At 39.8% G+C, this 22,165-nt stretch overlaps 1 protein-coding gene across 2 annotated transcripts in view; it reads right to left on the reverse strand.

Moving 5' to 3' along the window:
- Nucleotides 1-5,176: 5,176 nt before the first annotated feature.
- The window catches only part of NTRK2 (neurotrophic receptor tyrosine kinase 2), a 200,602-nt gene continuing 183,613 nt past the window's right edge, over nucleotides 5,177-22,165 (reverse strand). For both annotated transcript variants that reach the window (XM_042033716.1, XM_042033709.1), the window contains 2 exons: nucleotides 11,344-11,502; nucleotides 5,177-10,516 (listed from right to left, as the gene is read on the reverse strand). In XM_042033716.1, coding sequence (XP_041889650.1) covers nucleotides 10,331-10,516; nucleotides 11,344-11,502 — 345 coding nt within the window. In that variant the 3' untranslated portion in view covers nucleotides 5,177-10,330. The remainder of the gene's footprint in view (nucleotides 10,517-11,343; nucleotides 11,503-22,165) is intronic.

Consider the following 22,165-nt stretch of genomic DNA (forward strand, 5'->3'; position numbering starts at 1 on the left):
GCAGAATCGAAGGCACCGTGTTTAGTCACCATCTGCTTTCCCTTATCCAAGCCTCTTCAGATTCTGGGTTAAAAAACCTTGGTGCTAATGACATTCTCCCACATAATTTCCCAAATCACAAAGCAGTGAAAAAAAAAAAACCAAACCCAAAGCAGAACGAGATGACCTGAGTTTATAATGGATTATTTGCAGAGACTTTCTTGTGTAACTGCTTTGAGGAACTTGAAGTGTGAGAGGGGAGCAGGGGATATGAGATCCATGTGTTTGTCTTACTTTGTCTCCTAAAGGCTTGCCGTTCCTGGCCGTGATTTTTCTTGAAATGTTAATTGTAGGAGCTGGGGATGTCAGTGGTGCTCTTAACAGACTAATTCAAGTGCTTAAAAAAAATCACTCAATGAATAAAAAGACAGTTTTAGAAACAGTGATCAACTGCAGCAAAAGCAGCGGCTTGTGTGAGGAGTGCTCCTTTGCTCACCTGGCACCACTCTGGCCAGGGCCCCGTCAGTGGATTTCTCCTTATGCCGGTGTGCTGGCTCCCAAAACCAACCTCAGCAAGAGTTACAAGAATGCACCGGGCTGAGTAGGTATTTCCCCCTCAAGGGTGAGGCACACAGGTGCAAATACTGCTACTGCCATTCAGCTGGTCACCAGGATGGGAAATTGAGTCAAATGTGATGTGTCTCCACAGAATGATTAGTCTCTGGGACAAGTCATATTTGTTCTCCCTTTGTTCATAGATTTAATGGGTGCAATAAAACCAGGACAGGTGTTACATTACACTACTGGAGGATTTATCAGTTGCCATGCCAGGGAGAAGTTAGACAATGTCTTGCAGAGAGGTGTTCCCTCCTGGCTCATCTGGGAGTCATCCAGTTCACTGCTAGAAGACCTCAAGCAGTTGCACAGGGCACCCAAGAAACAGCAAAGACCAAGATACAGGGACGAAGGCAGTCATCAGCTCACTGCACAGCAAACACCACCAAATTGCCCGAGTGGCAATAAGCGGCACCTCCCAGCCAGCACACTCACCCAAAGCTGAGGGTGTACTCCTGAGGAGATGCACCCCTTGTCAAAAGTACCAGTCCATGCATGCCAAGACAGGCAGTACTGCAACTCTCTCATTGGTGACTGGGTGCTTTGATGCTATGGCAGCACATGGAAATGGGAGTGTGGGCAGCTGTGTGCAGAGTGTTTCTGATGAAACAGAATGACAGGAGCCTCCCATCACAGTGATTAACATCTTCTCCCACTCACCTATGACCAAGACCATTGCACGCTTAGTCCTTTGCACACCTCAGTGGGTGTGCTGCCTCCTTCCTCCTCTCCAGTTTATCAGTCCTGGGCTGATAGGCCACAGGAGAGTCAAGGAGTATTACAGGCTTCAAGCTGACCACAGCCATATGCAGCCTGCTCATGCTGGAGATACACCACATCACACCACCTCCCCAAGCATACCACAGGACTGTCCTGACTCACTGCAGAAGAAAAAGAGGCCTATTGTCTGCAGTTTATCCAGTGTTTGCCAGTGAAAAGGAATTGTGTCCATCACCTCTATCAGGATGTGAACATGCACAAGCCGAATGAGTTCAGACACTTGAGGATGGGGACACATTGTTTGCCAGGACTGTGCCCAAAAGTCACATGAGGCAGAGGGCCGAGGCTGTGCTCTCCTGTGTGGGGGCACCCATGCTGCAGCTGGTCCCTCCCTTACAAACAGGGATGATGGGAGGCGGGAACATCTGTGTTGGGCCATGAGACATGAGTGTGCTGAGATGTTCCCATGTTGCTTCTCAGTAGATACCGCAGGCCTCTCAGCACTGCTTAGGGCCTGGAGACCACAAGTTCAACTTCTGTCAGCTTTGTAGGCTGTGCTGGCTCCCATTTGTGTTTTTTCTCCTCTCTCTTGCATGGACAAAACATACTGTTCACCTGCCCTCACACATATTGAGAGCATCTGCTGTCTCTGCAGGGCTCAGAAATTGGAGGACACTTACACGTGCAAAAACCAATTGGCAAAGAACTGTCTGCTTCAAGGGTGAAGTTGATTGCCTCTGCCAGATTGGGAGGTTCTGACCTGCCAATGCAAGCTGGGAAAGAAAAGAGCTTCAATTTAAATATTACCCAGGTCCAGGGCTGGACTGGCTAGAAGGGCAACAGAAAAGTGGCCAAGGGAGGAAATTTTTTCCCTTTGATCAGCTATCATTAAGCAGTTGTAAATTGGTTTCAGACTGTAAATAAGAAGGTGATGAATGCCTTGTCATTACTTGTGCAGCTTCAGCTTTCCAAAGAAGGACCTGGGTTACTATGAACAGGAGCCTACCCTGGGAGCTACCGGTGTCAATCAATATTCCCATTCCTGCTAATCATCAATAAATTACTTAGTCATTCCCAATAGTTTCTAACTGGGCTAGCTGGAGAATGCAGATTAACCAACCTGGCAGTCAGCTCTGCCCATGCTGCAACACACTGAACAGCAGTATAAATTTTTATGTATTTAAATTGTTTCAGAAAAAATAATAACGGCAAAAATCAGGATAATAGAGTGACAGACCAGGACTTTCCATGACACTAGCAGTCATTGCACCATAACAAAGAAGTGCTAAGCCTAGAAACATCTTCTTCCATGTTGGAAGTGCTCAAAATATGTGTAAATAATTTGCCGAGTACTGCTTTATTTGTCTTTAAAGTCAGACATGAGGACAGCAAAGCTACACATCTAATTTTTACAGCACATTTTGAACTCTTACTCTCTGATCTTCCTGATCCATCTCTTTTTCCCCTGCATTCTATTTAATACAGATCCCAGCCAGAAAGAGCACAAGCTCTTTAGTTCAAATTGCTATTACTTGTTACAGTAAATTTATTTGCATGATGTGATTATCAGTTCAAGAAAGTAAAACATTTCTTTTTCCACTCCACTGTTTTGCTTATGGTCTTTTTTGCTAGTATTCTTCACTGCATCACTGACAAAAATAGACCTGAGCCCTAAAATCTTCCAACTCCCAAAAGCAATGAATTGTTGAAGAAACTCTGTGTCTGTTGTGCATGTCAATCTATGCTCAAGAGGTTGAAGCATGGGGCTTTTAGCATAGAAATTAGTTGGGTAGTTCTTCAGGTTTACTACAAATATTTTTCTTTCTTGCATGAAATCTTGCCTGCCAGAACCAATGGTTTATGACAAATATTAATAAGCTGCTTTGGTAAGCAAACCTGGGAGCTGGTTTAATAGTTTAGTTTAGATGTCCTGAGTACACCCAAGATTTTATTTTTTCTTTTGTCCTTTATAGGGCCGTCTTTTTTTTTTTTTTTTTTAATATAAGATTTCTCACCATTTAAAAAGGAAATTATTATAGCCATTAAAAATACCAATGGGAACAATCAATAGACACTGCGAATCACCTTTAAAGTAATACAGAGATCAAGATGATTTTCCATTTGTATGAACCATTTAACACAGAGCTCTTCATTATGAAATCTGTTGTGGAAGTTTGCTGAGACTTAGCAGTAGCAGGTGCAGGACTTGTGTTGCATAATTCCTTACTGACCTGTTTAGTGTTTCCACTCTCTGTGGATTTTATGCAGGAGGCAGGCACTGGTAAGCTGAGAAATCTTCAGATGCTGTAAGGCCATGGAGGGATACTGCTGAGCTGTGCATGAGTGACCTTAGACAGGCTACCAAGTCTGACATGTTTTGGGAGCATCAGAAGCTCATCAAGACTCATTAGTCTTTCCCAAGCCTCTTGTGTAGCCAGAACAAACTAACACCTTTACCCTTACAGTTGCAGTGAACAGAAGGCAACAAAAATGGCACCAGTCACTGCTTTTAAATGGAACTTTCTGCTCTGAAACATGGTGCATGCTGCAGGGCCATATGTGCCCAGTTGGGAATGGCAGAAGAAACAAAACTCTTCTGCCTTGATCAAGTGATGAGTTTTAACACCTCTTGCCTGTCCAAGGGTCCATCTGTGACTCTGTGGGTAGGCAGGATGGTTGCTGGGGAGAAGAAACTTAAACTGGAGTCTTGAGAGGGCTGGGCTGCACAGGATCTGCCTGCTGCAAGGCTACAAAAATTCTGAGTGTACTGCTGATGCACTTCATGGCCCCTGATGGCTCATCTGTCTTTATGTCTTTGGCGCAAAGCCACCATGAGGAGTGGTAATGTACGGTCCCTGCTGCAGCTACATGCCCCCAGCCTTAAAAATCTCTGGGGAAAGGGAATGGTGAGGAGTGTGTGCAGACTGTTGTGCCTGGGCTGACAGGACTGCAGGGAGATGCTCGGTGCTGGGGGTTTCTGAAGCTCTCACTGCTGTCAAACACAATCACAACCAGTTGCCTGTGAAGAGACGTTGGGATAGGATAAAACCCATCAAATCCAGAAGGCACCATGATTTTACCATGGAAGAAGGTAAAGCATTTCTAAGCCACTACATGGACATGAACTGTCAACAAATTTTTTTAGTGTGGTTTAATGATACTTTCAGTTTTGGACAGATTTCATCCTGAGGCTTCTTGTCAGTGGATTATTTTCCGTTGACCATTTGGATGCTGAGAGCCAGCTCATCTAATCTTGGAGAGGTCTCTTGGCAGAAGGAAGCACATGCATACATAAAGTGGCTCTTGTACTGTTTTACTCTGACCTTGAAGGGCTTGGTTGAGATAACAGATTGTGGAGGGATCACTAATACAGTTGCTGAACCTTCCTTTGGATGTCTACATTCTGAATCTTAATTAAGGACTTGGATTTAAGCTATATTATTCACAATATATTCATTGTAGACTGACATGAATTAAAAAGAAAAAACTCCATTTTGAACAGGACTGTAGTTTGAGAGACACTTTCAAGAAAGTGCCAGAAAATACCTGAAGGCCTGTTTCTGCTACAGGATAAGCAGGTGTTTGCTGCCCAAATGAACAAGCATTCAAATAGGATCTTCCTTTGGACAACAAAGACTAAAAAAATAAGTCTGCCAAAGATTGGCCATTCCTTTGTCCTGTTACTCTGGGTCAATTCTTCCATGAACTACAACTTCAGTGACCTATTTTTGCTTCACAGTTCTAGAGTGCAAACTTGCCATGTTTCTAAGCATACCAAACTTTTCCTTAATTTTGTCCTTTTTAAAAAGTATAGAGGTAAACAAAGGCATTCAAACAACAGAAAACAACACAAAACACTTCATGAAATTCTTAGTGTTTTAAAGTAACCATTTTATCTTTCTTTCAGATGACATTGTTTATTTTAAGACATCATTTTTTTTAAATACACTGTAATACAAGAGACTTTCCATGTCATGTTGAGAGAAGCTGGTCACATGATTCACAAACAAAACTTTTAACACTGATACCTAGGCATCACTTTGAAATCAGCCAAGATGCAATGAAAGTTTTAAAGCAATGACTACTTGTAACAAACTGCAAAACAAGAACCACTAAATATTTTCACGGAGACATCACATTAAATAAACTTTAAAAAAAAAGGAAAAAAGAAAGGAGAAAGATAGCTCTACATACCAGGTCACAATTCGTGACAATATAGAGATTTATAATTGTATGTAGATATCTTCCTCTTTACCTAAAGTGACAAAGAGAGTGATATCTAGAAAGATATATACATAAAGTATAGGTGGAAAGGGCTGGGACAAATATTTCATAATTAATTGATTCTCTCTCTATTGGTGATTCAATTAAACATAAATGTTGAATTAAATTATTTGTATCTAAAACATTCTTAGGTGCTTTTCTTTAAGTTACAGAAAGATACATATAAGCTGCAAGAATTAGGCCTCTGGGTAGATTTGATTTGTTCTGTTTTCTCACATATTCCAATCAATGGCCTCACTTACTAGCAGCTTCCATAATCCTTGCTCAAATATTCAGTGTTTATAAAATATCAGCCAGTCATCACTCAGAACCTTCTACAAGCAAACAAAAAATCCCCACAGACCTTGTGCAGAATGCATAGACGGAAAAATAACACACCCATCATTTCCCATTTCTTCTCCTGAGACATATGTTTAAAAGACGGCAAAATAGTCACTTGGTTGCTATTGTGAATTTCACAGTGTTTTCCCTGCAACATGTAGACTTTTTTCTTTTTTTGCTTCACATTTGTGATGAATAGCACATCCCCCCACCCTGCCCAAATACAGGTGTTTTAACTAAGGCTCTAAAGGACCTCTTATTCAAAGCAGCAGTGTTTTATTCCAGCCCTCACAACAAGAAAATACAACTTACTGTGCTATCAAAACCTTCATCTCTCAATAGAAATCCCAACTTCCTCTCCAGTCCCTCCCTGCCCCCCTCCCCCACATTTTATAGCAGTATTTGAAATTCAGTTACAGGCTGCAACAACCCGAATGTGGACTTGTTGTAGCACATACGCATGATACCTTAGTCATCTGGGTTATTTAATTTCTTTTTAAAGTATTTTGTAAACGTCTACATCAACCACAATCTCCTATAAAGGTAGGGAGGGTACAGACAGAGAAAGAAAGAGAGGGAAGGAAAGAAATAGAAGGAAAGAAGGACAAAATACAGAAGAGAAAGAAGGAAAGAAAGCGATAAAAAATAGCAAGAACAAAAGAAAGAAGAGAAAAAATAAGCAGTTACTTATTAAACTGTAGACAATATATAGATATGCTGTTTTACAGGTCAAAATGAATGCAGTCCTTTTAAATGTGTACACTCCATCAGGCATCATAGGGTGCTCTTGCTTTACAAGTGTCTGTTCTCCATGGCCAGTTCCGAGTTCTGCAGATCTATTGAGACTGAAGGACAGAGTGAGGCAAATGCTACTATTATTACTCCTGAATGTCAGTGTTCTCGTTGTTCTACAAGTCATGTTGCAGTGTGAATAGTCCAGCTCATTCTTGGAGTTATTTCGTTACGGCAGGCAAGTAAAAAATGTTAATGGAGCTGCACTGTTTTTCTAGGACAATAAAACAACAGTAGCACAAACCCAGAAATGACAGTAAAAAACCTCTGTTTTCTGAGCTCGGAAGCTTGTCTGTTAATTTCATTGTGAGAAATAAACAAGTGAGATGGGAATGGAAGAAATGTTTTTATGCAATAATCTGGGGAAGAAAAGTGCTTGTTGTTAAATCTCTGGCATTCTAGCACTGCCTCTGTTGCACACCAGTTAGAAAGTTGAATCTTACAAACATAGAAAAACAAATATCAAAAGAAAAAAAAAATTGGTTACTCAGCAGACTTTATCAATTTATTAATAGCATTCTAATCATAATTTGAAATAACATAGGTGTATGTAAATTTATACATATACACACAGCCCATACATAATGTGCATGCATGTCTGCACATATATAAGTAAAATACAACAGACATAGGCAGACATGTATATGCTATGTGTGTGTATATATATATATGCCATATGCAAACACACATATATTATATATTATATATATGGTCAGTTCATAGCACAGTCCAGAAAGACTTTTTAAATGAGCCTGATTGTCATATTTACTCAGTGTACACAATTTACCTGACAGTGCAAGCATGATGAATATGCACATATACTCACCCTTCATTGTGATTTGAACATATTTCTTGCTCTTCTCTGCTCATTCTGCTACACTTACTCACCTTTTCATGAACAAATGCAAACTATGTATAGCTACAGTTTATAGCTTTTCTACTGTGATTATACATTTTATGCACTATCAAGAACATTAATGCTATAGGTCAAGGTTATCCATAGCGGTGGCTTTGTAGAACATTTGGTCCTTTAGAAGTTTAACAAACTGCTATGTTATTGCACAATGCATTTTAATACTATTTATTCTCTGAAATTACTCTAAAAGTCTCACTAGGAAATCAAAAGAAGATGACACTAAGTACATTTTCAGGGTCTTGTGGTTATTTTTGGTATACATTCTTTCAGTGCTTGCAAAACACACCTGCTTGCTTTTGGGCTGGAGCCTCTTTTCCAGTAAAAGCATCATCTCAGATGCCTTTTTCTTCAGCTCAGACGAAACTTAGACAGAATACGCAGGTAGAAATTTAGCAGGCCCCTCCACCACCTGCACCCTCTTCCCACTGCACAGTAAGAGAGGACTCTGATATCTTTCTTTTCCATCACTGTTATTTTGAAAATCAATTTCAAATTCCTTTAAAATATAACATTCATATTCTCAAGAGAATGGGTTTCACTGGATGCTCAGTCTTTTTCTAGTTTTCTGTGAGAACTTCCAAGACAGTCTAGATAAAATCTTAAGGCCCATTTTGTAGGAATCTTCCTCTGGCTTTTTATGTGTTTCCAGTTCAGTAGCAGTTAAGAAATAACATCTAGTTTATTAAAGAAATACTGAGTATGGCTTTATAGTTACACTGTCATGTTTATTTGTAATGCTGCCTTTCCAATGACATTGAGAAGGGTAAAACTTCATCAGTGTCCAGTGAACTGTTTTCTTCTGAAAATGTTCAGAATTTTTATAAGCTAGCTCTAAAAGCTTCTGAAAGAAAAACTTAAAGTGCCTCAATAAATAATACATGCGAGCAAATTATATATTAAATGTGCTATGGGAACACTTACAAAAATAAAATGCTTAATTTATTAAATAAAATATCCCCAACACGAAGATGGACTATTTTGATCTGGCTCATATCAATAAGAAATAATAAAAAGAGAAAATGGAAAGAAAGATCACTTTTTTGCAATAACGCCCCCTCACAGAGGGAAGCAGAAGTCTTGAGGAATAGGTAAGGTAGGTTTTCATTTGTAAGAATTCATATTAAAAATAATCCTAGCTCTAAATTTCAAATTGTCAACTTCTAGTTTGAAAAACAACAGGTATGCTCATGCAGCTGTCATCAACACAGTGGCCATGCAAATGTTGTACACATACAATGCCAATCCAACCAAAAATAAACTATTTTATAAAGTGTATATGTTGGTTATGACAGCAGTAGTACCAATACAAAAATGGCACTGAACTTAGAATCTTTGTACTCTGAATAGCAAGCCATAACCACAGAGTAATTTGTTTTCTCTAGAGATCTTTATCCCCTGCTATGTTTCAAACATAACCAGTGATCTCCGTGCTTTAGATTATTCATGTTATATCAGCCTATAGTATCTATAACATTGTAAAGGCATTTTAACACAGCTAATGTCCTCCATTAGCCCCTTCTAATGAAATATAGGTTATATCATTATGAGTTTGCTATGCCTACTAGGGTGTACTACAAGATGAGTGATCGTTTCTGTACTAATGGCATTAATCGACAAAGACCATGCACAGTTTTGCTTGCACGGTTAAAAAAAGAAAAAAGAAAGGATTGAAGAAGGAAGGAATATGCTGCTGGACAAGCACAGTATAAGATACACCTGCCTCAGCATTTATAGTTTGTCCTATCAAAATCCTTAGTTTCAACATGTGATTCTGAAATTAATATTGTATGTAACTAAATCTAGCTTCAGCCTTTACTAAAAAAGACTAGCTGGAGAACATTTTTACACCAGTGGCATGACAATATCCTACCAGAAGACAAAAAAAAGGGCATGTGTTTAGTTTATCATGTTGTAACACAACTGCGTGCAGTGCAAGCAGCATCTTTTTTTTGTTTTACTTGATTCTGGCAATGAATGGTGCTGGCAAAGCACCTCCTTAAACAATCCCTTTAGTCCTCAGAAAGACTCTTCAGGGAAATTGCTAGACTCCCTCTTGTCTTCCATCAAATCACTTCAGTGTTTTCTTGCAGGGTTGGATGCCACCTGATTTCCCAAGTTTCTCCAGATAGTGTATCACACAAGAGTGTCCTCTTTTTAGCTGGCTTTATCTCTGCAAAGAACATTCTTCATGTAGAGAACACCAGTCTTCTTTTTCCACCCACAGGCTGAAGCAAAAAAAATGAGGTGAATCCATAGAAACTCCCAGTAGCTGTACAGCAGAAATCACAAAGTTTTAGTCAAATATATGTTTCCCTTTTTTTCATCCACATCAAAGGCATGAATACAACAAGGCATTGTTAGTTGTGGTGGGCAAACTGAAGAGTCTGCTGATATAACAGATTGGGTTTTTAAGGCTTTTGTCTATGCAGAGTTAGAATAATGCAGAAGCCAAATTGATTAGAAAGACAGGAGAGAAGGAAAAAAAAGATAGAAACTGAGAGAAAGAGAGAAGATACATCTTGGTAATGTCTAAAAAGTCAATACTGTGTCTACAGATGGAGAAGTGCACATTGCTTGCCCTTTGAAAGCTTCTCCGCAACTTTGTCATTAATACTGTCAAAGTTAAGAACACATTTTAATGGAGTTCAGCGGCAGTTGAACACATTCATTCCCGTAGCCCAGAAGAAGAAATGCTAGGAGACTTTAGCCTAAAATATCCAAGTAGACTGGAGATGCCTTGGCCAAGTTCTGAAGGAGGGAGTGGATTTCTTTGATGTTGAGCCTCATGTGAGGCTCCCGTTGCCAACAGCCCAGCATCAAGTCATACACTTCCTTTGGGCATGTGCGAGGTCGCTGCAGGACTCGGCCCTGAGTGATGCACTCAATCACCTATGAGAAATCACAAGAAAAGGATCAGCGCAGCTGTGCCAACTACAAGGAGTTCATCCATGGAAGAGTTAACTTCAACCATAGCAGCCTCACTGGTGGCTGCCATGCAGCCATCTCTGGAAAGGCCTGCTTTTCTAGGCAGATGAATGAGTAGCAGTATGGAATCTGGAAAATTCACTGTAAAGTAAGTGATCAAAGAGCAGTAACTTCAATCATGTTAAGTTCACCCACATTGTCCACCCCACACAAAAGGAAACTGTAGCTAGGAATTAATCCCATACCTTCTCTCTCTACCCAACTACCGCCTCAGAGGCAGGATAAATTTTCAACCTGCTCACAGAGCTTCAACGCCTCTCCTTTGCTCCATCCCCTGCAAATTTATGAGCCACCACTGTGGCTAATCTCTGGAAAAGGAGATACTTGTGACTGCCTGGAAATCAAGAGATTTATTGATTACTTCAGTCTAATCTGTCCATGGTTATGGACAACCACTCTGAAACAGTACCATGTATGATATGTCTTTTCAGGAGATAGCTAAGGTCTTTTTCATTGCCTCATGGTCTACCCAGAGCAGAATTCGTTCTATACAAAGGAAAGAATTAAATTCCAAGTGTTCTAGTTCTGCTTGGACACGTTCCATCCACTCAGGGTAGAAAAGGGTGAAAAGGAAGAAATTTAACCATATGGTTCATGACAATACAATAAATACCTTGTATCAGTGTCAGCCTTTAACAAATAAATTTGTTGCTGTCCCTTCTCCAGAGAAGCAACACAGACAATTAGCATAACAGCTTTCCCAATGCACTTTGAGAATATATTACACACACCTCATTGTTTGAGAGCTGATACCATGGCTGTTTGCCATAAGTAAAGATTTCCCATAATACAACCCCTAGGCTCCAGACATCACTTTCTGTGGTGAACTTCCTGTACATTATACTCTCTGGAGGCATCCAACGAATGGGCAGCATGGTGTGACCCCCAACCTGAGAAAAACAAATGAAAGAGTCAGAAATAGTTTCCTCAGAGCCTCACAAGGCAGTCTCAAGACGTTAAATATGGAGAATCCATGGTTTCTTTTTTCCCATCTGGTAACATTCACTTTGAGGAGCTTTGAAGAACTGTGGATTCATGGTTCAAAATCCTCTCCCCCAGCAACAATCAGTACCACACAATAGGTTTCTCAACAAAAATCTCAAGAGACATTGTTTCTGAAGTCCAAACTAATCTTTAACATTTACTTGGCACACCTTACCTAAGGAACAGGAGGGTCTATATTACACTAACAACCTACTTTGAATTAGGCCAGTTTTACTGTTTATTTTAACACTCAAGAAACTAAAGAAGATTCATTAAATGAAATCTGGACTGGTGATTCTCCTAGAAACGGAGCGACATCAACCAAAATACATGAAGACACAGATGACTGTATGAAATGGTAGGATTGTACCTGTGTGGCTGAATATCCTGATTTTGACTGAATTAAAGCAATGCTATAACAATGTTGTTAAGTTCCACAGTTAATGTATCAAATTATTTTTTCCACATTAACTACCCTGTCCACTTAAAAAAAACCCCAAATCAGTCCTTTGGATATATTCCCTTGATAATAACAACTTGTAAGACATGGATTCCTACCCCAAATCAACTTCACTGAATTCATGCCTTTCTGAAAGCTTTTAGAACATTTTTAATTTTCCCCAGAAAATTTAACTTCCTTAGAGTTAGGTTTCCTAATCTTAATTTAAATTTTTGAAAGTCTTTTTTTTCCAGGTTCTAAACAATTTATTGTTCCTGGCATGTCCTATTTTGGTTGGATCACATCAATAAAGAAATCCATTTAAGTACTTTTAAGACAGTGTAACTGCTGAGATACTGTGATATGGATATACAGATATGCTAGTTACTTTTGTACCATGACAGCTGAGAATATTTCCAAGGAAGATTAAAAAAAAAAAAAAAAAAAAGAAAGCTTTTTCAAGAACATTTTACTCTTGATTAACTCATTTTCCTGTCTGAAAATATATTTAGTTATGAAACCACATTTACACTTTCAGGATTCTGTCAATTCAAAATATAATTTCTCCTTTTGGGACTTAACATTTGTTGTTATAAATAATGCCCTCCTTGTTCTCACGTTCGGAAAGCAAATGGAAGAAAAACCCAACAGGGTTCAGTCAGGGTTCACATTATTTCTAAATCACACATCCATTTCTAAATCACAGAACATCCATTTCCAGTTATTTGTCAGTAATTCAGTGTTAGTGCAGCATACCAAACACAGCTACGGCTGTGAGAGCTCAGTCCTGCTTCTGTGCATCACCACAAGTCCGTGCTCACTGCTGACTTCACAGAAACAGAAAGTCATGCTAAATTTTCATAGAATTGGTTTATTATCAGGCTCTTCTTCTACTCCCTGCACATGAGATGTTATGCGAGTGATGGAGGAATAATTTTCAGCAGGTTGTTGAATGACAGGCTGGGCTCCCAATTTCAGTTCCTGGCTACATTGTGGATGTGCTTCTGACTCCGTGCAGGTTGCTGTGCACGGGTTTCCAAGCCATTCAAAATGGGACCCAATTCCTGCCCATTGCATTGACAGAAAACGGATACACATTTTTAAGTGCTTTTCTCAATTTGGCCCATTTGTGTCGGTGTTAACAGTTTATCTCTCTGGCACACAGACTGGCTGTAAGGCTCTGTGCTTTGGTATTTGTCATCAGCTTTGACTGAGAAGCCCCTCGATGATGTGGAGAGTTTGAACACACCAACATGCCGAGATGTAACCATTCAGTTTTCCACCTTATCATAACCTAACCTGACACGGCAACCAAACACTTCCAAACCACCACCAGTTTTAAGCCAGTGTTGAGAGGTATTTAATTAGAAAGTCAAAAAAGTTAGTCCCTTAGAAACAACTAGCCACATACACCCATTCAAAGGGCAAGAACCATTAAAAGATGGTTAGTGGTGAGAAACTTTTGGTCTCATCAAATATTAAGATGGCTCTTACATCTGCTCATCATATAACCTCTGCTACTGGTTCTGTTCAGCATTTTCTTTGACTCATTCCTTTAAAAATTAATGAAAGCTATAGATGATAAAATATGTGACTCTTTTTTTTTTTTTTGGTCACATCTTAAATTAAGAGATTTTGAAAAAGCAATTTAAAAAACCCCAACCACTCTTCAGATCTTATGTTTTTTCACTACAGATCCAGTGTATTTTTGGTGGGACTCTATGCTGAGTTTCCAATGTCACTCAGAGAAATGAAGGACACACCTCCAGAGTGATGATGATAAGCTGCCACCAAATGATGGCTCTGTGCCGAACTGATCTGTAACATCACACATTTGGCTGTCTCTCTTTCAAGCATAGCAAGATTGACTTGTTAGTATTGACACCAAGAATTCAGTTTACAGGTAAGCACAAGGCACAGGGCTCATTGGTGTTCCCAAGATCATCTTGCCTGGAGCTGCGTCCATTTCTGTCACTGAAGGACAGAGTACTTGACCAGTACTGAGGTGTCCTGAAGTCTCTCCATCTCTATTATTACCAGTCTCAATTATGTTACTTCAAACACCTCAACATCTTTTTGAAGATAGAATTTATTGCCTTTCAAAGTATCAACAAAAGTGTTATACAGGGTGATCTCCTTGACAGATGGCACTGCAATGAAGACAAGATACCTGTGGAACACAGAGCATCTCCTATGGCAGACTGTGCATCTACCCATGGTCTAAGAGCACCTTTCATTTCAGTTCATTTCAATCAAAAGCACATGTCAGGGCCAAAGGCACTTCTAAATGCATGTTTCCTTCTCTATTGAAAATCAGTGGTTACTGAGTCAACACACACTCAGCTCAGACGAGCATTAAGGGCTGTGGTAGTTGTATGCCTACAATGAGCACATACTTCAGAGCTTTTTGAACTGAAGCCTAGGACTTGACACAACTGTTTGCAGGGTGCCTGAAACAAATTGACAGTCTGTTGAGAGCTTCTTTTGATTTTTATCTTATGAGCCCAAGCATCCAGGGTTGTGCCGTAACAGCAGTGAAGACAGGTGGGGTGCCTTTTTGCTGTTGTTGCCATACTCTCAGCAAGGCTAGGAGGTGTCTTCCAAGAAGCACCAGTGAATGAAAACATGACTGCACTGACCAAAGTTTAAAGGTTCTGAGTGCTACACAGAGATGCCTTCTGCATATCCTTTAATAAGAAACGCAATTTATTACAAACGTCTCAGGTATCACCAGCATTCTGCTGTATAAAGTCTCTGCCATGCACACTGTAATTGCAGTGCTGCTTGATACACATAAATTTCAAATGGTTTTGTGCTAAACAGACTACAGTTATGTGTAAATAAATCCTTTATATTCAGTCCAGCTAAGGTTATAACAGGATTAAAAGCATTAGAATTTTAACTTAATATACTATCACTTTAAAATCCATACTGTAGCTGTAAAAATGACCACTTTATGTATACAAATAAGAGTAGATTTTCTTGATACTTACCTGAAAGTAGCTGCATTATAACGATAATACCATATAATACCACAGTTCAGTTTTATTTAGAACTGTACTTCTATGAAAGTATGGACTTAGTACTTTACTTCCAAATGCCAGTTTATGAAACACACCCTAGCCCAGCTACAGTCTGGCTGCTTTTAGTAGCAATGCTAGGCTAGAAAACCTGGTGAATTAGCCTCTGCAATGTGCAAACAGTCCATGGGGAGGAGACTGCTACGCCCTATCAGTGAACGGTCATGTCCTCCAAAGAAGCTCTTCCAAGGAAAAACTGCCATGCTGTCCCATGCATGAAAGGTTGCACTTTCAACAATACAATCTCATTCTACTTGTCACCACTTTGAGCAAACATCTTTTCCATGAATTTAGCACTTTGAAAGCTGACAGAGAAGCTGGCCTTGAACACTCTTTTAATCTATTTGCCAGCATTAGTCTTCTAGGGCTGCTATAGGGCTGTCTTAGTCTTGAAGCGGGGCCTCTAATTTTATAGTTTGTTAAAGTTTTTTCTCTTTCTTCCAATTAAAAATACATCTGTTTATACCCTGATGTAGTCACTGTTCCAGCTTCATGGCCCAACTGCCATAGAAATCCAAGGCCCTGTTGTTTGATGATTGTGAGAAACAGATACACTCTCTTACAGAGAAAACCAAATGAAGCCTTGTATTCCTGCTGAAAACAGAAGACGGTGGAGCTGGGGGAAGCCAACCTACAGCGTTATGGAAGGCGCAAGATGTATGTGGGGCTGCACACATAAGACACAAGCCACAGGCCAGGAAAGGCACAACAAATAATCACATGGAATAATCACACAGAATCACCAAGGTTGTGAGAGACCTGAAAGATCATCTAGTTCATGCATAGCACCACCACAGTCACATCAAAATCATGTCTGCAAGTGTCATGTCCAGACGTCCCTTGAACACTTCCAGAGACTGTGACTCCACCACTTTTCTGGGCAACTTACTCCAATGCCTAGCCACTCTTTTAGAGAAAAATGATTTTCTAATCTGAACCTTCCCTGGTGTAATTGAAGGCCATTTCCTCTCATGCTTTCGCTTGAGACATGGTAGCAAAGAATGACCCTCACCTCACTACAATTGTAGACAGCAATACATTCTCCCCTCAGCTTCTTCTTCTCTAGACTAAAAAAACCCAGCTCCTTCAGCTGCCCCTTGTAAGACTTGTGCTCCAGACCCTTCACCAGCTCTGTTGCCCTGTTCTGGACACACTGCAGTACCTCAGAAGCAAGAGGCCCAGAACTGGACACAGGATTTGTGGCATCACCAGTGTGGAGTACAGTGGGACGATCACTGCCCTGGTCCTGCTGGACATGCTACATCTGATACAGACCAGGATGCCATTGGCCTTCTTGTCTACCTGAGCATGTGCTGGCTCATGTTCAGCTGCTGTTGAGACCAGTACCCCCAAGCCTCTTTCTGCTGAACAGCTCTTAAAGCTCTCCTCCCCCAGCCTGTAACACTGCATGGGGTTGATGTGACCCAAGTGCACTACCTGGCACTTCACCTTGTTGAACCTCCGGCAGCTGTCCTTAGCCCATTGCTCCAGTCCATCAAGATCTCTTGCAGAGCCTTCTGACCCTCAGGCAGATCAACTAATACTGTTGCTAAGATGACCACTCAATCAATTCACACCAGGTTTATGTCTATTCATCTGAGTACCATGAGGAGGGATTGGCTGCTTTTTTGCAATGCATGGCAGCTGCAGCCCAGTCTAACCATAAAATCACTGGGAGCTGTGGTGCTGAGGGTGATGGATGGCTTTGGGACTCCACAACCCAGCTGCAGGGTGCTGCAGCAGCTGACAAGGGACAGGACAGAGACTAGTCAGAACCATCCTCCTCCTAAATGCTGGTGGCCATATCTGGGGAGGCTCCAGCACACCTGGAGAGGACATCAAATGGAATTCCCAGCTTTTGCAGACATTCTGTTACATAACCCTTTTCTGATTTTTTTTTTCCCAATTTCTGGCTTTAAGTAGTAGATTACTCTGAATTCATGCAGTAAAAAGCACAGCAACCAATTGCATAGCCTTGGAAAACAGACTTCCTCATTAACATTTCACATTCCCATGTTCCCACGATTCCTGCAGAGTGACATTTCAGTAATGTGTCATAGCACTTTGTATATTCTCTAAAGACTAGTGATGCTTTTTCTGCCAACAGGATAAAAGTAATCTTTTCACTTTGTGAGCCCAGTGAAGCTGAATGACTACCAGGGGTTCAACCCTGATCCTGTCCCAATGTCCTGTCTGGCTTGTCTGGTGCATCTTTTCAGAGCTCTGCTGTTTTCAGGCCGTTCGCAATTCACGGTGGTAGACTCGCAGCACATGACCAAATTAAAAGTCATGTGACAAGTATATACACTCAATCTCTTTCACACAATTGCACCTTAGTCTGTCAAACTAGAATGAAGCTGAATCTTCTGAACCATTTGTTCACCGCCTCCTAAGAAAAATCATGTATACTTGCAAAGTACCGCCATTTTAGGGTACTTTTCACTATTTATATTTTGGTCTTCTGACTTGTTTCCCCATCTCAAGATGATATAACTGCAAAGAAATGTTCTCTGCAAAAATTATCATGTCTTATTGCTAAAACCGAAAACCTCTCCTCTCTTGCTGAACATCTGCTCTTTCCCCCTCATAAAAGCTGGCAAATGTTTCTCTCAGCACAAGAAAAGGAAAATCAATAATTGTTATTTTCATTTATTTCATGCCCTGGCCTTGCAGACGAAGTCAATGTCTTCTCTTAAAATATCATTCCTGCATGTCTACTTGTAGAAAAGCAACATATTATTTCCATAGTCATAATAAGCCATACCACTCCAACACAAGAGGTTACTGATTTATAAAATATGGCATATTATTAGCTAATAGCCAAAAATGTGTCCTTTCATTTTCACTTTTAACCCTTCTTTGGCTCATCTGTATTAAAAGAAGCTTATGTCTGAATTTCTTAATTAATTCTACCAGTTGTTTTGTCAGAAAAGTGAAACGTGGTCTGCAACAACATTTATTACACTGTAAATTCTCTCTTCAACTGCTCAACATCAATACAGTATTGTGTGTCAATTTTATGCCATGGAGATAAAATTCGTCTCATTAGCCTCTATGAAACCATGAACAGTATGGAGAAGATGAAGAAAGACCAATTACTCAGATGTCTACACAACACAACCATAACACAACATACCAACTAAAATGTGTAAATGGCAGGTTCACAATGAACAAAAGGAGGCACCCTGTCACCTAATGTACATTTGCTTGCGGAACTCATTGACATGAGGTGCTGCCAATGATGAAGGTTTATCTGAGATCAAAAAGTGATTAAACAAACTGATGGAGGATAAAATCTGACAAGGACTACCAAACATGAAGATACCATCTCTGGCCCAGGAAGCTCTGGAGCTGAAGAATGCTGCAGGCTAAGAGAGTACTTGAGGAAAACATTTAATATACACTTAGCATGTTTCCATACTATTCCACAGTCAGCAGTTTCACACAGTGACAGGATCCTGGCCTAGAAGGGCTTTTGGAGAAGTTATTCCTATTTTTCTGTATAGATGGGCCACATATTGCAATATGCAGTCCTTACTAAACCTCTCAGCAATGCTTATGGAGGGCTAGAAATGATTCTGGCAAAAAAATGGAATGAAGGGGAGATACCACATGAAATTAAAATAGGTGAATGATCTAGTGCAGCTTACTATTCAGCATCTTCCAAAGATTTTAAAATGCTAAGTTGAACAGATGTAGAAACAGTGCCTATAGTTGTGGTTTACACAACACAGTATCAATTTGGGCCAGTCAAATATACAGGATAATTAATAAACTGTAGTAGTTATTGCACTACAGGCCATTTACTCTTTTAAGAAAAGAAGATGAAGTGCCCTAGATGTAAGATCAGATTACTGTTACAAAGAAGGTGACATGATTCACATCTCTGATTAAAAGCAAGATCCCTTATCGGAAAGACAGAAGAGAAGTTAACTTGAGTAGAAATCTGCAGCACTGAAAAGTAACGGATAACAGCTCTCTAGTGTCCCAGATGAAGTGTGTACATATGAATGAAAAAAACAAGTCTATTCCTTTAAAATATAATTTATTTTGCTTCCAAATGACAAAGTATTCTAGTGTTAAAAAACAAACAATAACCTAAGCTAAGAGAAAGGGAGGTATGCTGTGGAAAACTGGAAGAAATAACACTTTGAACAGTGTATTTCAGTGAATTCAGTGTAGAGCTAAATTAAATTTCTGAACATCGGAATTCAGGATCTTAGTGAAAAAGCAAGGAGATTGGATAAGCCAGAGAAGATTTGCCCTGTTGAATCAGATGGCCTCTCCTTTCTAAAGCTCTGCATTCTCCTAATTTGCCACATCAAGTTATGCTACAGCATATATAGTTACTGATCACTTCAATGGCATGACTTTCACCTCAGAATGTTGACCTCATGTGAGGTCCTTTATTTTTGAAATCTGTAGAAAAACTTGCCACTATATCACTTGTACCTTACCACTGTTTCCACATCTGTACCAGCAGATGAAAAGAAGTATCAAGTACCAGTAGACAAGCAGCTGGAATGACTCATGTTAAAATCCTCATAGCCTCCAGGATGATCATCTAATCTGTCCAAGTCACCAGCAAACAATTTTGCAATGCAATATTAATGAATTGCAGCAACTGTCTTTCTGATTTTCAAAGTGGTTTACAATATACCAAATTCCACTTTTATATTAATCCTAAGTAGTTTGGACTACCGGGGCTAAGAAGGTTTTAAAAATAATCTTTAAAATGCTTTGGAAAACTGGCTTCTACAAGTCTGTGTCATAGCTAAAATTCAAAATGATTCTGCTTTTTCAGGTGGGGTTGGAGATGTAATGTGATGAGATACTAGCTGAACAGCACAGTCAATATCAACAAGTTGCAGTCACTTGAGCATAGACTCTGAAAGCCAGATATCACACCACATCAGACAGTTCGTATTCACTGGGAAACCTCTACTCCTAATTTCAAGTCTGAAAGCTATTTCTTAGTTAATAAAGATCACAACTTTTTCCCGTATTTTACTGAAAACCACATTTTTTTTCAAATTTACTGTAGGTTAATATAGCATGTCTGGCTCTATTGGTCATGTCAAATTACATCACAGGAGAAGAGGGGAGCAACAGAGCTTGGTTTGTAGCTTTACTTCTCCCTTGTGAGTCACAAAAGTATTTTTATAATGTACACTGCATGGGAGAACCACAATTTTTAGCTGCAATGTCTCAGATGTTCCAGTTCTTTGAATTTTGTAAGACAGCCTCTCCCCCTTTCCCCCAGATGTCAATAAACAAGGCAATGACAAGGTCCTTGTACTCATATTCCTTATCTTCTGCAGCCTTGATGATGTTTTCTGCTTCATACTTTCTCTGGCCATAATTTGTTTACATAAACTGGAAAACACAAGAGAAAAATTTCACTAAAATAGAACAGAAAAAATTCGCTGTTGTTTTCTCTCCATGAATTCCAGGTTTTGTCTCCTTACTTGTGCCACAACATCATTCTATGAGTTGAAACAGGCATTTGCTCTGAAATGAGACATCCATCAAACAACACACAACATGATCATTAAAAATACAAGTAACTGCTACTACTGGGGGGGGAAAAGCCCCTCATTCCTATGAAGCTTGCAAAATCCTAAACTGTTCTTATCAATTCATATGTTGAATTACTCCTCAAGCCATGCTTAAAATATTATTCTTGGATACAAGAGCCAAAGTGTAGCCCAAGCAGTGATGAACTCATTTTATAGCTCTTGGACAAATTCCTATTCTGGTGTAAAGGGAGAATTTGCACCAGCAGAGGGCTTGGAACCATAAATTTGAGGTTTGGTCTTGTATGTGGTTTGGTTTTGTTTTGGTTTTTTTTCTTATTTCTTTTCAGTGACTGTCTCTACCCTCAGCACTGTAATTTTCCATTTGGGAAACAATATACTGCATTGTGTATACAGTGGTTCTTGGAATTCACATGACTGCATCTGTTTAACACCAACACTGAGCTTTAAATTCTGCATGTGATGCTGGAGCATCTTATCTTCTGCCTCTAAAACAAGGCTGGATAACCTCATGAGAAGCCAGCATGTGCAGAAGGTGTTAGTCTAGTAAGAAATGATGCCCAAAATTTCCCTGGGTGAATCCATTCACCGATGGCATGTCATCAGGGTGGAGGATTGGTTTTCTGATATAAAGCCTGTTTAACTTACTTATTACCCGGTGATCATGGGGAACTAAGGAAGATCAGAGTAAACTTTGAAAGGATGTAGGGCTCTGCACCAGCACTGCTGCATTTCAAGTAAGGACTCTCTGAAGATCTGACACATATTTCCACACTACAGATTGTGCAATGTACTCCTCATATACTTCACCAAATGTTGGTAGTGTGTGAACAAAGAAGAGATGGGTGGGAAAGAAACCCACAACTACACCTATTTTCCCTGCTTTTCCCTCATATTTTGCGGTGCCCCAAGGGAGCACTGCTTCCATCTTCTCCTCTGAAGCTACTCCTTACTGTAACCATGCAGCTCTGAGGTGGTCCCGTCCTCATACATGCTTATCTTCCTCTTTGGATAAATAAGAATCCTATTACACACGGAATTCTCTACTAGCTCCACTTCACTAATTGCTTCAAAATAAATACATAAACATATTTTTAGTTTACCTGTTTCAATAAAAGTAGGATCTGCAGTAAAACTGAGAGCTCAAAGCTTAGATCCAATTTTTAAAACAAAACAGGCTGCAGTTGTACACCAAAGTAGTTAGGACGAGTCATTTAATTTTTTGAGATCTCTACTATTAGAACTGCAGGTCAATTTTATAATCTTCAATATAAATCTTACATAGAGTATTCCCAGACTCCTGAGTTCCCAAGACTCATGAAGGCCTGGAGACATTCAAAATAAGCCAAGTGGGAAATAAAGGTACCATGTTGTTAAGACAACATATTTCAGTTTTTGAAAGGTTTTCTGAGATTGTGTACAGGCCTAGTTTTTTAGACTGTCAATAATACCTTGGGCTAGGACTCCTAAATCAACCTCTGTGAAAATCTGGTACTAAACCAAGTCATACTTC

The sequence above is a fragment of the Corvus kubaryi genome, unplaced genomic scaffold (assembly GCF_017639235.1).
Source record: "Corvus kubaryi isolate FWS band 111438036 unplaced genomic scaffold, C.kubaryi_AGA036_p1.0 37357, whole genome shotgun sequence".
Classification (NCBI taxonomy): domain Eukaryota; kingdom Metazoa; phylum Chordata; class Aves; order Passeriformes; family Corvidae; genus Corvus; species Corvus kubaryi.